We start from the raw sequence: 13,925 nt of genomic DNA on the forward strand, positions 1-13,925 counted from the left end.
CAAATTAGGCTTTAACCATAGCACTATAGGTGTTAATTTCCTAACACTGAGAAAGTACAACAGTGTAAGTACTAAGCAAATGATTCAACACTGAATAATTTGCTATGCATTGAAAGTGTTACCACATACATTGCCAAAACAATAGACCTCTCTCTCTCTCTCTCTCTCTCTCTCTCTCTCTCTCTCTCTCTCTCTCTCTCTCTCTCTCTCTCTCTCTCTCTCTCTCTCTCTCTCAAGCCAGCTCCTCCCCTTACGATGAGGGCTGGGTACCACAGTCTCTCATCTACCTGTGCCCGCGTGAGTATGTTTATGGAGCACCGCACGTGCCCGCGCATCGTTTTCTGACGGCACTAATCTGGAAGCTCTCTCCTTGGGCTCGTGGCATCGCCTGGTGCCCGCGTGCCAGAAGACTACTGTCCCAATTTTTCAACTCAGGATAAGACATTTAAGTCTATATCGACGATTATAATAACTTTTAAATGGTGTGTGAAAGTTATAGCATATCGACGTTTTTGGGGACCAGGTGGCATCAGTCGGTTGCTTCGTTTTACATTAGGATAACCGTATTTTGATCTAAAAATTCTCGAGAACGGTAAGTAGCCTTCACTCTAGGTTTCCCTGTATTAAATGTAGGCTACGTTTAGCCTGCTGTAAAAAATGTCAAAGCTACAGTGCAGCCTGTGCATGTGAACTGCGTCAGTGTGTTGTTTGACAGGATGTGTGAGTGGGCACGGAGCTGCGCTGATAAAGGGGTGGTGGGGGGGGGGGGCAGAGTTGATTTGCCTCAGTGTGCTGATGGCTCAAGCTTCATCGTATTACAGGGGTGAATGTGTGCATTATTAGTAATTATATTGATGAAGATGTTATAAGACATTCTATTAGATGATAAGGGGTTCCTAAAGTTTTCATGAAATGTGGTGTGTAGCAGTGGTGTGTGCGCGTGAGATGCGCGACAGCGCGGAACGTACTGTAGGCCCTATCCTACCGCTGAACAGTGAATATGAGCGAAGTACGCCCCCTTGCCGGTGAACGCCCAGTCCGGATGCGGTCCCCTGCTCTCCTGTCCATCACTCTGTCAACGCCAGTTAAAACACCGAGTTTTCCCATTCATAGTCATAGAGTAAAGCAGAGGTTTTTAAACTAGGTTATTCCTTTGAACTCTAACTCAGTTTAACTGTCCCTCTTTCCAGGATAACGAGGAGGAAGACACTTCGACCATGGTTGTGTTTACACAGAATGACTGAAACTATATTTCCAAAGAGCAACCGATGCGAGGGACGACGCGAGGGACGAGTACATTTATGGATGGTATTGGTAGGGCACATTGGAACTCCATTACTGTGTGAATAGCCGACAATTGACTTTTGCTTCCAGGACTCTACCTTTCATTCTACCTTTGGGTCTGGAGTTTGTGGTTCTGTCTCTCTGGGATTGTAGTTTTGAGGGAGAGTGTGGTGTCATGTCTTGGATATAGACCTTGCTATGAGTCTGGCGTGGAAAGTACCTCGTGGAAGGTGTGCAGCGGGCTACAGACTGGAAGGACTCGACATCGGCAACTGATAGGCTACCCCCGTTTTTACCGAGCGTAATGCACCTGGCATGAAGATAGAGAATGGATATTATTTGGGAACTATTTATTATTCTTCACGCCAATTTCATAATCTGTGTATCAGGTAAGTTTTCAGTCATTGATATTGGTGGGTCCGGTGTGAGACGGACAGAAGGGCAGGTGCATGAGAACGCAGGGAGGAAAATTGATAACGAAGTTGTAAAATGTTGCAGAAAACGTTGAAATGAATGAAAACCTTGTAATGAATGATGTACGCGGTCGATAGTCGGTTCAGTTGATAGGCCAATTGATATAGAATGAATTGATCGGAAACATTTGAGAACGAAGACATTTACAGATCAGAATCTGCCTGGAACTCGGATTTCACTTAGTTGTGGATGTCACTGGGAACAGATACAATAGGGCAGCCTATAAGATTGTACCCAAAAATATGTTTTTTGCTGTATTTCATTATGTTCAGTATTGAATTATGCAAGTGTTATCAACTGATATCAATTATGGCAACTGAACGAATGATTACACGAGGAGAGCGGTCGTATGAGAATGATTTCGTTGAATGGGAAACAATTCATCAATATTATAATTTATTCGACAGATTTCTTTAATAGGTTTAGACTTGGAGCTGAAGTTTTCTAAAAAATTTCGTCAGGCGAAATCGAGATTTATTTCGTTAAATTGTGAATGCAAAGTTTGAGGAAAATATCCTAGAACAGTATTACCACTACTGCTGAACTCTTATGACGAGACAGTTATCCAGTGCTACACGTGCATGAATAACCACGGTACTGATACGGGTTTCAGTGGAGTGGGCTAAATGGGAACGCATGCACTGGTCATGGCGCGAGGACTGTTCCAGAACTATTAGCCTACAGCTGTTAGACTGTTCATGTGAGTGGATAGGTGCTGCGTAGTAGATAGGAACAGTATTGACTTATCTTTATTATGTCAGGCTTGGAGCTAAACTATCAAATTAGTTCGAGTTCCATCGAAAGGGATAATACTTGTGCCCGTCGGTGAGAGCTGTTTGGGTTGAAGCGCCGCTGGGCTGTACCATCATGCGTACCCCCGTTGACTATTAAGTCAAATGCATTAGCTAGATCCATCATCAATGCAATGCAAGTCCACATGCCAACAATTTCTTATACCACCATTGGAGACGAATGTAATATTGTTTGCAGAGAATCTTTGCGTACAGTAGAGGCATGTAGACTAGACTACCCGCCGGCTCTCATATCAAACTCCGATGATACTCGTACAACCTAATATTGAAGAAGGTACCCGTCAAGGGCTGAGTGCTGTACTTGAGAGGCATGTGCCCAATCATTCCCTGTGACGACCAAGGATGTGCGCAAAACCTCCCTCCTTCCCCTCCTCTCTGAGCGCATGTATTACGCACGACTGTCGTTTGGAATTTCCACATCTCCCCTCGAGCCTGACTGCAAATTATGATTATAGGCTAGTTATAAATGACCACTCACGCACGTCCCTACCCTCCTTCCCCTTCCCCTCCCATTTATCTGTTTACCCAAATTTTTTAGGAGGGATGTGTGCAATAATTTGCTGTTCCTCTTGGGTCCGTAGTGAATGGACGTTATTACATTACACACGTTATTACAGACTTGCAAGTGTTGCTTTATGTATCAAATTGCAAAATATGTAGACTAGCTGCCAAACCTTATGCACATATAATCCCTCCCCCTCTATCGCACAGGCCTGCTATTTCCATGGTAACTCAAGTTTGATACCAGCGGGAATGTGGTTGAGGAGAGTAGCCTACAGAATATTGTAGACTGGAAAGGTTATCTTTAAACATGCCCAGACTGCTCTTTTCCGCAAAAGGTCATTGAAGACACACCATGATGATCAGTTTAAAGACATGCTCTTGAACCTTGGCAACAAGTATTTTTTTAAACCTCCCACTTTGGGCTGGATGTGTCCATGTGTAGTTCATACATGCATAATACATTAGCATAATTACTGTTTTACCTCAATTAGCCATGACATTCCTAGTTTAAAAGCAACTGTTTTTGCCCAAGAGTACTACTTTCAGAACTACTGCTTAAAAGTATACACAATTACCAGAGAATGTCATAAATTATGTAAAAGGTTAAAGGTTTGAAAAAGTACAGTATTACATGGCTTAGTCTCCTAAAATGATACTATAGGCACAACATAACGTAGTGCGTAAAAATCATCTGTCCTCTGCTTGCAACACTCACTACTGGATTCCATACTGCCTCAGGAAGCAACTTCATCAAAACAACTGTTCTTCAGGATCTTCATGCAATGGGTTTCCATGGCTGAGCTGCCGCACTCAAGCCTAAGATCACCATGAGCAATGAATCACGCTTCACCATCTGGCAGTCCGATGGACAAATCTTGGTTTGGCGGATGCCAGGAGAATGCCACCTGCCCGAATGCATAGTGCCAACTGTAAAGTTCGGTGGAGGAGGAATAATGGTCTGGGGCTGTTTTTCATGGTTCGGACTAGGTTCCTTAGTTTCAGTGAAGGGAAATCTTAATGCTACAGCATACAATGACATTCTAGACGATTCTGTGCTTCCAACGTTTTGGTAACAGTCTGCGGAAGGCCCTTTCTTGTTTTTCCATGACAATGCCCCCGTGCACACAACGAGTCCCATACATACATGGTTTGTTGAGATCGGTGGGAAGAACTTGACTGGCCTGCACAGACCCTGACCTCAAACCCATCAAACACCTTTTGGATGAATTGGAACGCAGACTGCAAGCCAGAATCAGTGCCCGACCTCACTAATTCTCTTGAGGCTGATTTGAAGCAAGTCCCTGCAGCAATGCAGTAATGTTCCAACGTTTAGTGGAAAGGCTTTCCAAAAGAGTGGAGGCTGTTATAGTAGCAAAGGGGGGACCAACTCCATATTAATTACCACGATTTTGGAATGAGATGTTCAACTAGTAGGTGTCCACATCTCTTTCTCTCTCTCTCTCTCTCTCTCTCTCTCTCTCTCTCTCTCTCTCTCTCTCTCTCTCGTGCTCTCTCTCTCTCTCGTGCTCTCTCTCTCTCTCTCTCTCTCTCTCTCGTGCTCTCTCTCCCTCTCTCTCTCTCTCTCTCTCTCTCGCTCTCTCTCGTGCTCTCTCTCTACCTCGTGCTCTTTCTCTCCCTCGTGCTCTCTCTCTCTCTCTCTCCCTCGTTCTCAGGAGATGTAGGGATTTGGAGCTGGTTTGACTGAAGCATCACCTCCAAATATTGCACAGGTGTCTGGAATCAAACGGTTCTCCGCTCTTCTAATTCCCCCAGCCCAATCCATTCTTCCCTAAAAGGACTAGGCTCATATTGGCAGTTATTAGTCTCAAGGATGTTGTAAAAGGTTCCTCTATTATTCAATCCCCTATATAACAGACTGGGTCATGAACCCAATTCAAGGTTGCATTAGCCCACTGAGTTAAAGCCATTTACGCTGTGAGGTCTTATGCAAGCTTACTCGTTACATGATCATAGTTTCCTGAAGCACATCTGTTACACGCTAACATTTAACACGATCCACACCTCCACTTGATGGATCTCCAAGTGTGAATGATGCCATTTCCAATGCAACCGTTGTCTTCTTTGTTTTCCTGCCCGTCTGAGTTTTACAGACACCAGATACAGTCCATCCATCATCAGTAGGCCTATAGCCTCTAACAGAGGGGGATAAACACACCCTTGGGTCAATACAGTGATCCAAGACATCCTCTGAATATAATACATACATCAAAACATGTTAGATGGGTCACTGGCTTACTGTAGAACATCTCTCTCCCCTGAGTCTGGATTGGAAGAGAATAGAGCATTACCCATGTGCACATGTATTAATCCAGTAATTACATGGGGTCAAAGCAGACAATTATATGTGTTTGAAAACTCAGTAATGTTGGTAGTTAAGTCCGTGTGTAAGTTGAAATGTCCAACTTGGGCCGTCTAATTATTCCAGTCTCCCAATTGGTTTGTTTATCAAACCGTCTCCGCTGCAACCCTGCTTACTTGAATAATGTGCTCTTAGTCAATGTACCTTGTAGATTGCTTCAAGCTCTAAATGGGAAAATGACAGACAATTGCTGACCACACAACCTGCATATTCACTATGTAGTTGCGCGGGGCAATGGGTCTGACAAACATAAACGACTTCTAAAACAATCTTTCTCTCTAAACCAAATCATTTCCATGTTCCAGAAGATGACAGTCTATATAACTTCAACAGATAAATACTATTTCATACCATCCCCCTGAGCAGCAGTAGTAACTGCCTATCATACTCATATCCACGCTCCCCATGGTTGGAGAGGATAGAGAGGAACAGTTTAAACCCATTCACTTCAATTAAAACCCATTCACTTCAATTAGTTACTGACTGAGAACTGTGATATTAATGACAGTTGAATGCTGCTGTTTACTCTTCCGGCTAAAGAGCGTCTCTCATTCGTTTAGAGGAGAGGCATTTACTCTACCATTAAAAATCAGAGCAGGCAGCATTCATACATTCTCCAGCACAGCGGCTAAAATGGCACTAATTCACCAGCTTTAATTCAAAAGTTCAACATGGGACCCCTTCACTTTCATGTTGGAGGCTCATTTGGGTGACTGCAGGAGGCCTAAATCTCTCTCACTCGCTCCTATCGTTTCCTCCCACTCCCTCCCTCTCTCTGAAGTAGGCACAATACCTTTGTGAAAGGTACATCTAATATTTTTATTAATTTGCATGATTTTATTCCTGTCTGAAGCCTGGTAGAATTTATTTAAGTGTTGATAAAGTGTTTAAGCAAGGTTTTAATTTGTATTTTATGTCCCTGAAGCAATACTCTGTGTATTGCTTTAGTTTTTTTTTCCAAAGTGAGATTATAAAATAATTAATGCGGTTGCTTGCTTATTTATTGTGCTGTGTTTGTTCTTCACTTCGCTGGAAAACAAATCTGTTTGTTTCTCACAGTTTCCCGATATCCGTACAAACCTATTCTATTAATATTACAGTGTTCCAGATAAATGTATGAATGTATCCATATATATATCATTCCAACTGTCAACTATCTTCAACTTTAACCACCTTAACCTTCACAAACAAAGACCAAAGAGAAAAGACTACTAGACAATAAAGAGTTTTTTTGAATGAATACCCTTTTAACACACAGACTGGTTTCCCTCTGAGAGAACACAGGAACTGGAGTATCCCTGTGTATCCAGTCATATGGGACTGAAGCGTCTCCGTGCTGCTGGGGTCTGCAGTCAACCTGTCCTCCCTGACTGTGTGTCTCAAACCAACATCCCCACTCCTGTCCCTAACCGCCTCTGCCTGTTTGGACCGCATGGCCACTGTGTGAGTGTGTGAGTGAGTGAGAGAGAGTGAGTGAGAGAGAGAGAGAGAGAGAGAGAGAGAGAGAGAGAGAGAGAGAGAGAGAGTGTGTTTTTTTGGCATGGTGTGTGTGTGTGCCACTCAGATCACCCTCTCTGTCAAGTATATCAGCCTGTCAGAATGACACGACCTCCACACAGCTGTAATTTACTAGAGGGAGCTGTTTGTTTGTGTATGTGACTGGAGCAGAGCGTGGTTTAACTGCCAAAACAGCACAGGGCCTCACCATGGTACCACATTGCAGGGTAGCATGAGTAATGCTCAAGCACATAAGCAAGCACTGATAGCCACCGTATAATAATTGCACACACACACTCACGCACGCACACACGCACACGCACGCACGCACACACACACACACACACACACACACACACACACACACACACACACACACACACACACACACACACACACACACACACACACACACACACACACACACACACACACACACACACGGCACTCTCCACAGTGTCCCAATTCGCCTCCACAGCCCTGTCAGGAACACAAACTCTCCAGTCACTAATCTGATAATCCTGTGCAGATGTGTGTCCAGTAATGGGGATATAACGCAGGGTGTACTTTACTGTCTGTGTGGGAGTGTGTGAGAGAGACAGAGCCAGACAGTATTCAGTCTACTATAGTATCCTCTTTCAGTATCCTGATGCACTTGTTTTTGTTTACCCTTCTTCTGTGATAATTGGTGATCATGCCTGTAACACAAATACACAATTTGCACACTATGCAGTCTCTTGACACAACCAGGTGTGCGCTGGCACTAAGTATTATACCACAATAATATAGGAAAGAGGAACCAACTGCAGAATGCAACGGAATACGTATTATTGCTCCCATCTGTCACATGCAATTATGATATATTTTTTCATAATGATGTACCAAATACTCCAATCTACAGAATAAACCAAAAAACCACTTCAACTACAATAACATTCTGAGTAACAGGTTACAGATTTGTTTCTCTTCTTGCTATGACATTGATATGTTGTTGTTTATGTACCTCAGTTGAATGCACTGACTGTCAGTCACTCTGGATAAGTGTAGACCCATTAAGAAGTGTAATCCAGGTAGACCCATTAAGAAGTGTAATCCAGGTAGACCCATTAAGACATATAATGCAGGTAGACCAATTAAGAACTGTAATCCAGGTAGACCCATTAAGAGGTGTAATCCAGGTAGACCCATTAAGAAGTGTAATCCAGGTAGACCCATTAAGAAGTGTAATCCAGGTAGACCCATTAAGACATATAATGCAGGTAGACCAATTAAGAACTGTAATCCAGGTAGACCCATTAAGAGGTGTAATCCAGGTAGACCCATTAAGAAGTGTAATCCAGGTAGACCCATTAAGAAGTGTAATCCAGGTAGACCCATTAAGAAGTGTAATCCAGGTAGACACATTAAGAAGTGTAATCCAGGTAGACCCATTAAGAAGTGTAATCCAGGTAGACCCATTAAGACATATAATGCAGGTAGACCAATTAAGAACTGTAATCCAGGTAGACCCATTAAGAGGTGTAATCCAGGTAAACCCATTAAGAAGTGTAATCCAGGTAGACCCATTAAGAAGTGTAATCCAGGTAGACCCATTAAGAAGTGTAATCCAGGTAGACCCATTAAGAAGTGTAATCCAGGTAGACCCATTAAGAAGTGTAATCCAGGTAGACCCATTAAGAAGTGTAATCCAGGTAGACCCATTAAGACATATAATGCAGGTAGACCAATTAAGAAGTGTAATCCAGGTAGACCCATTAAGAAGTGTAATCCAGGTAGACCCATTAAGAAGTGTAATCCAGGTAGACCCATTAAGAAGTGTAATCCAGGTAGACCCATTAAGAAGTGTAATCCAGGTAGACCCATTAAGAAGTGTAATCCAGGTAGACCCATTAAGACATATAATGCAGGTAGACCAAGTAAGAACTGTAATCCAGGTAGACCCATTAAAGAAGTGTAATCCAGGTAGACCCATTAAGAAGTGTAAACCAGGTAGACCCATTTAAGAAGTGTAATCCAGGTAGACCCATTAAGAAGTGTAATCCAGGTAGACCCATTAAGAAGTGTAATCCAGGTAGACCCATTAAGAAGTGTAATCCAGGTAGACCCATTAAGAAGTGTAATCCAGGTAGACCCATTAAGAAGTGTAATCCAGGTAGACACATTAAGAAGTGTAATCCAGGTAGACCCATTAAGAAGTGTAATCCAGGTAGACCCATTAAGACATATAATGCAGGTAGACCAATTAAGAACTGTAATCCAGGTAGACCCATTAAGAAGTGTAATCCAGGTAGACCCATTAAGAAGTGTAATCCAGGTAGACCCATTAAGAAGTGTAATCCAGGTAGACCAATTAAGAAGTGTAATCCAGGTAGACCCATTAAGAAGTGTAATCCAGGTAGACCCATTAAGAAGTGTAATCCAGGTAGACCCATTAAGAAGTGTAATCCAGGTAGACCCATTAAGAAGTGTAATCCAGGTAGACCCATTAAGTGTAATCCAGGTAGACCCATTAAGAAGTGTAATCCAGGTAGACCCATTAAGAAGTAATCCAGGTAGACCCATTAAGTAATCCAGGTAGACCCATTAAGAAGTGTAATCCAGGTAGACCCATTAAGACATATAATGCAGGTAGACCAAGTAAGAACTGTAATCCAGGTAGACCCATTTAAGAAGTGTAATCCAGGTAGACCCATTAAGAAGTGTAATCCAGGTAGACCCATTAAGAAGTGTAATCCAGGTAGACCCATTAAGAAGTGTAATCCAGGTAGACCCATTAAGAAGTGCAATCCAGGTAAACCAATTAAGAAGTGTAGATGTTCTGAATCTTGCCACTGGACTAGAAGTACCACTTTTGTGGTTTTCAAATGCAATCGTTAGCACAATAGAAGAAAACAAAGACATTCATTTTAGCTATCTCAATTGCTGATGGATGGAAGGACGATAGCCTTTCAAAACCCTTTTTAAAGTGAATCCTTTCTTTGCTAAGTGATGAAAAACAATAGAAAGAAAACGTTTCTTTAATTTGTCTGTTAAAAACAGCAACACTTTTCAAGACAGAGAGAGAGACGGAGTTGATCTATTTATCTCCTAGAACCCTCAAACTCAACTCTGGACCTCGAAGCCAGTTCCACTGCATTTTCTTTCATTCTTCCCCTTTAATCAGGGACTGATTTAGACCAAGAACACCAGGTGTGTGCAATTAATTATCAGGTAGAACAGGAAACCAGCAGGCTCTGGACCTCGTAGAGTAAGAGTTGAGTACCCCTGCCCTAGAGCTTTCTCTTCGGCGATACCGTACATTGATATGAACCCAATTTTACATGTCGTCGGCCCTGTTTTTTAAACCGGCGACCCAGTGGTTTCTGGCCAGCCTCTTTTTCCCGACTCGCTAATTTATAGGCTACCTGGCAAAACACTCCTGGCCCGCTATCTATGCTATAGCAAAGCACCCAATTCCCAGCTAGCCCATCGTATAGAGAACAACCTGTCTGTGGAGGCAGCCAAAGAAGATTGAGAAAGATTGAGGAGTGTTAGGAAGTCTCCCACGCGTAGCATATTGCTTGCTGCATTTTGGTATAGGAAAGCAAATGCAGATGCTTTGGCTTGATTGAGAGTGTCCTCGAGGGGATGGGCCCCTGACACACACACACAGCTGGGGCCATTATAGGGCCCCACAAACAGGAGTGTGAGTGATAATTGTCTCATAAGTCAATAAGCACAGCTGTCGAAAAGGTCAAGTTTCATTTATGGACAGACGCGTGTCGCTACTGTCTCACTCAGTTTACCCCCCTCTCTCTCTCTCTCTTTTATATATATATATATATATATATATATATATATCCTCCTCTATCCTTCCCACCCCCCTCTCTCTCGCACACACACATTCTCTCTCTCTTTATCTTTCTCTGTTTCTTTCTGCATGGCTGAGCAGGTGGATTGCCACGGTGTCGTGCTGAATATTAATGGCAGAGTTATATGAAAAGTGTTTATTTACAGAGCCTCTTTGCATTTATAGGGGGTTGACAGGGACAGGCCAGGCTAGGCCGTGGTAGGCCGAGAGCACAGGGACAGGCCAGGGTAGGCCTGGGGAAGGCTAGGCCGGGATAGGCCGGAGTAGGCCGGACTCAAAGGGACAGGCCAGGCTTGGGTAGGCCGGAGGGACAGGCTGGGCCGGGGTAGGCCGGACTCACAGGGACAGGCCAGGCTGGGGTTGGCCGGAAGGACAGGCTGGGCCGGGGTAGGCCGGACTCACAGGGACAAGCTTGGGCTGGGCAATATATCATATCATGGTATTTTTTAAAATGTTTGACGGTATGACTGTATTTGATGTTTTTTGTTAATAAAAGTTCTACAGTTGCTTTATCAGTAGTGTGTTACCCTACGGTGGCAACACATATATTCTAAATGATTTCAGTGCGTCTTTCTCCATTCTGATTGTTTTATACTGTTAAATTCAACTTCAACCTAAAATAATTTCCTCAATTTCCATCAATTTCTGCATTTCCTGCACTCAGTTGAGATCATTTTCAAACTGCCACGATATGTGTAAAAATAGTAGGCCTTATTTTTTACCAATTGTTGCAATTTTGATTTAAATCAAAACACTTGAGTGAACTTTTGAAATCAATTATTATAATTCTATAGCTGGAATATAAATAATAGTGGGCACTTTGAATACAGTGTTGTTTGGCACAAGTTATTGTGACAGGGTAGGAACCAAAGTGATGTTCAGTATTTCATAGGGGACCCTATAATCTTTGGCTACATTAAATCTTTATTCATATAGCTAACATATTCATGCTTCACTTATTCCGCTTTGATTTAGAAGATGTTGTTGCACAAGCAACATGCTGATTTAAGCCTCCACCCTTACTGGTATCAGGCTGTATTAGCTAGCTACATTTGCTCTGACTCAGTACTTTTATTAGCTAGCCAGCTAACTAGCGATTAGCATTAGTGGCTAACAGGATTTAGCTTAATTTGCTAAGAAAATACAAACTAGCTGTTTGCAGATGTAAGAAACACAAACTAATATTGTAATTATATAACTCATGTGGTTTTATATTAAGATCAAATTGGAAACAACATCGTTGTCACATTGTTGCATGTGCTGCATTGACCATGCAGACTGAACTAAAGTGTCTCGTGGTCAAGCAACAACAAATGCGCTCCTTGAGTAACAGGGTGGGACAAGGTCTGTGTGGAAGTGGCATGGAGAGAGAGAGAGAGAGAGAGAGAGAGAGAGAGAGAGAGAGAGAGAGCGGGGAGGGATGACTCAAGTAGTGGAGTAAACTATAAAAATGGAAGTTACACACAGCGTATCACATTTAACAAACCAAACATTAAAATACCGTTATAGAAGTTAAAGTAAAATCCCAAACCGGTCTGTGCATATATGCCGGTATAGAGTGAAATACGGTAAACCAGCCAGCCCTAGGACAAGCCAGGCTGGGGTAGGCCGGACACACAGTGTTCTTGAGTATGAGAGAATAGTTGGTTTTTGTGTGTCAGCACTAGCAACCCCCCACTCCAGAAGTCATCATACTGCTGGGACTGCAGGTTTGTGTCCTGGATTCCTGTTAAGTAGCAGTTAGCTGCTAGCCATCATGAAAGCAGAGCAGGCTAATGCTAACAGCGCTAGCTAACCAGTGTTTTATCCATGGCTGGGCACAAATGCATCAGGTGTGAGAGGTTTTCCATACAGTCACAAGATGAATATAAGCAGGAATTTGGAAAATGCACAGGGATTTGTCTGCCCTAAATGCAACACCATCAAGCAGCTTAGGGATGAGATGCTCCTGCTTTCTAAGTAGACCTAATGACTAGTGACGTGCCTTTCATTAATGTGATGACTGTTGTTTATCAATTAATGACCAACTATGATTAATTGTTACCAGATTAAATGAATCAATTAACTCATTAGTAATTTGGGGCAGCATGGAAGAAGTTGTTTAACGAGTTACCATCTCCCAAATAAATGTATATATCGATAACAGTCACTTATTAATCATTACCTCATATCAGTCTCATTGTTTAAGTCGCAAACATCTTGAATCTGCACAAACACCGAGTCGTACCGATCATTCTGTACCACACAAATTGATTTGATTATTTATTTACTAACAAACTAAATGATAACACAGGATACACACACACACACACACACACACACACACACACACACACACACACACACACACACACACACACGGTATAGGTAATTGGTTAAAAAGGTAATACGATGAAAACAGGTCCCTAGCGGACTAACACAATATGACACTTGTTACAAAGGAAGGAGAGTTAAAGAGAGAGAGAGGAAGTGAAAGAGAAAAAGACACTTGGATATATTTGGGAACTACGCTCACAGTAATCCTAATACCTTGCCCCTAACTGGCGCTCTTATGGGTAAGAAGTAATGCATGTGTTTACAGTTGAAGTCGGATGTTTACATACACTTAGGTTGTAGTCATTAAATCCTGTTTTTCAACCACTCCACAAATGTCTTGGTAACAAAATATAGTTTTGGCAAGTTGGTTAGGTCATCTACTTTGTGCATGACTCAAGTCATTTTTCAAACAATTGTTTACAGACAGATTATTCCATTTACAATTCACTAAATCACAAATCCAGTGGGTCAGAAGTTTACATACACTAAGTTGACTGTGCCTTTAAACAGCTTGGAAAATTCCAGAAAATGATGTCATGGCTTTAGAAGCTTCCGATAGGCTAATTGACATCATTTGAGTCAATTGGTGGAATCCCTGTGGATGTATTTCAAGGCCTACCTTCAAACTCAGTGCCTCTTTGTTTGACATCATGGGGAAATCAGCCAAGACCCCAGAAAAAAATTATAAACCTCCACAAGTCTGGTTCATCCTTAGGAGCAATTTCCAAAGGCCTGAAGGTACCACGTTCATCTGTACCAACAACAGTATGCAAGTATAAACACCATGGGACTGCACAGCCGTCATACC

At 42.5% G+C, this 13,925-nt stretch overlaps 1 protein-coding gene across 3 annotated transcripts in view; it reads left to right on the forward strand.

Annotated features, from left to right (window-relative positions):
* Positions 1–360: 360 nt before the first annotated feature.
* Positions 361–13,925, forward strand: part of LOC135503770 (carbonic anhydrase-related protein 10-like) — a 374,242-nt gene continuing 360,677 nt past the window's right edge. For 2 of the 3 annotated variants that reach the window (XM_064921913.1, XM_064921915.1), the window contains exons 1-2: positions 361–592; positions 1,191–1,673. In XM_064921913.1, the coding sequence (XP_064777985.1) occupies positions 1,613–1,673 (61 nt within the window). In that variant the 5' untranslated portion in view covers positions 361–592; positions 1,191–1,612. Of the gene's footprint in view, positions 593–1,120; positions 1,674–13,925 lie in introns of those variants that run through there. The other variant, XM_064921914.1, reaches the window with a different exon arrangement.

The sequence above is a fragment of the Oncorhynchus masou genome, chromosome 18, assembly GCF_036934945.1.
Source record: "Oncorhynchus masou masou isolate Uvic2021 chromosome 18, UVic_Omas_1.1, whole genome shotgun sequence".
Taxonomy (NCBI): Eukaryota; Metazoa; Chordata; class Actinopteri; order Salmoniformes; family Salmonidae; genus Oncorhynchus; species Oncorhynchus masou.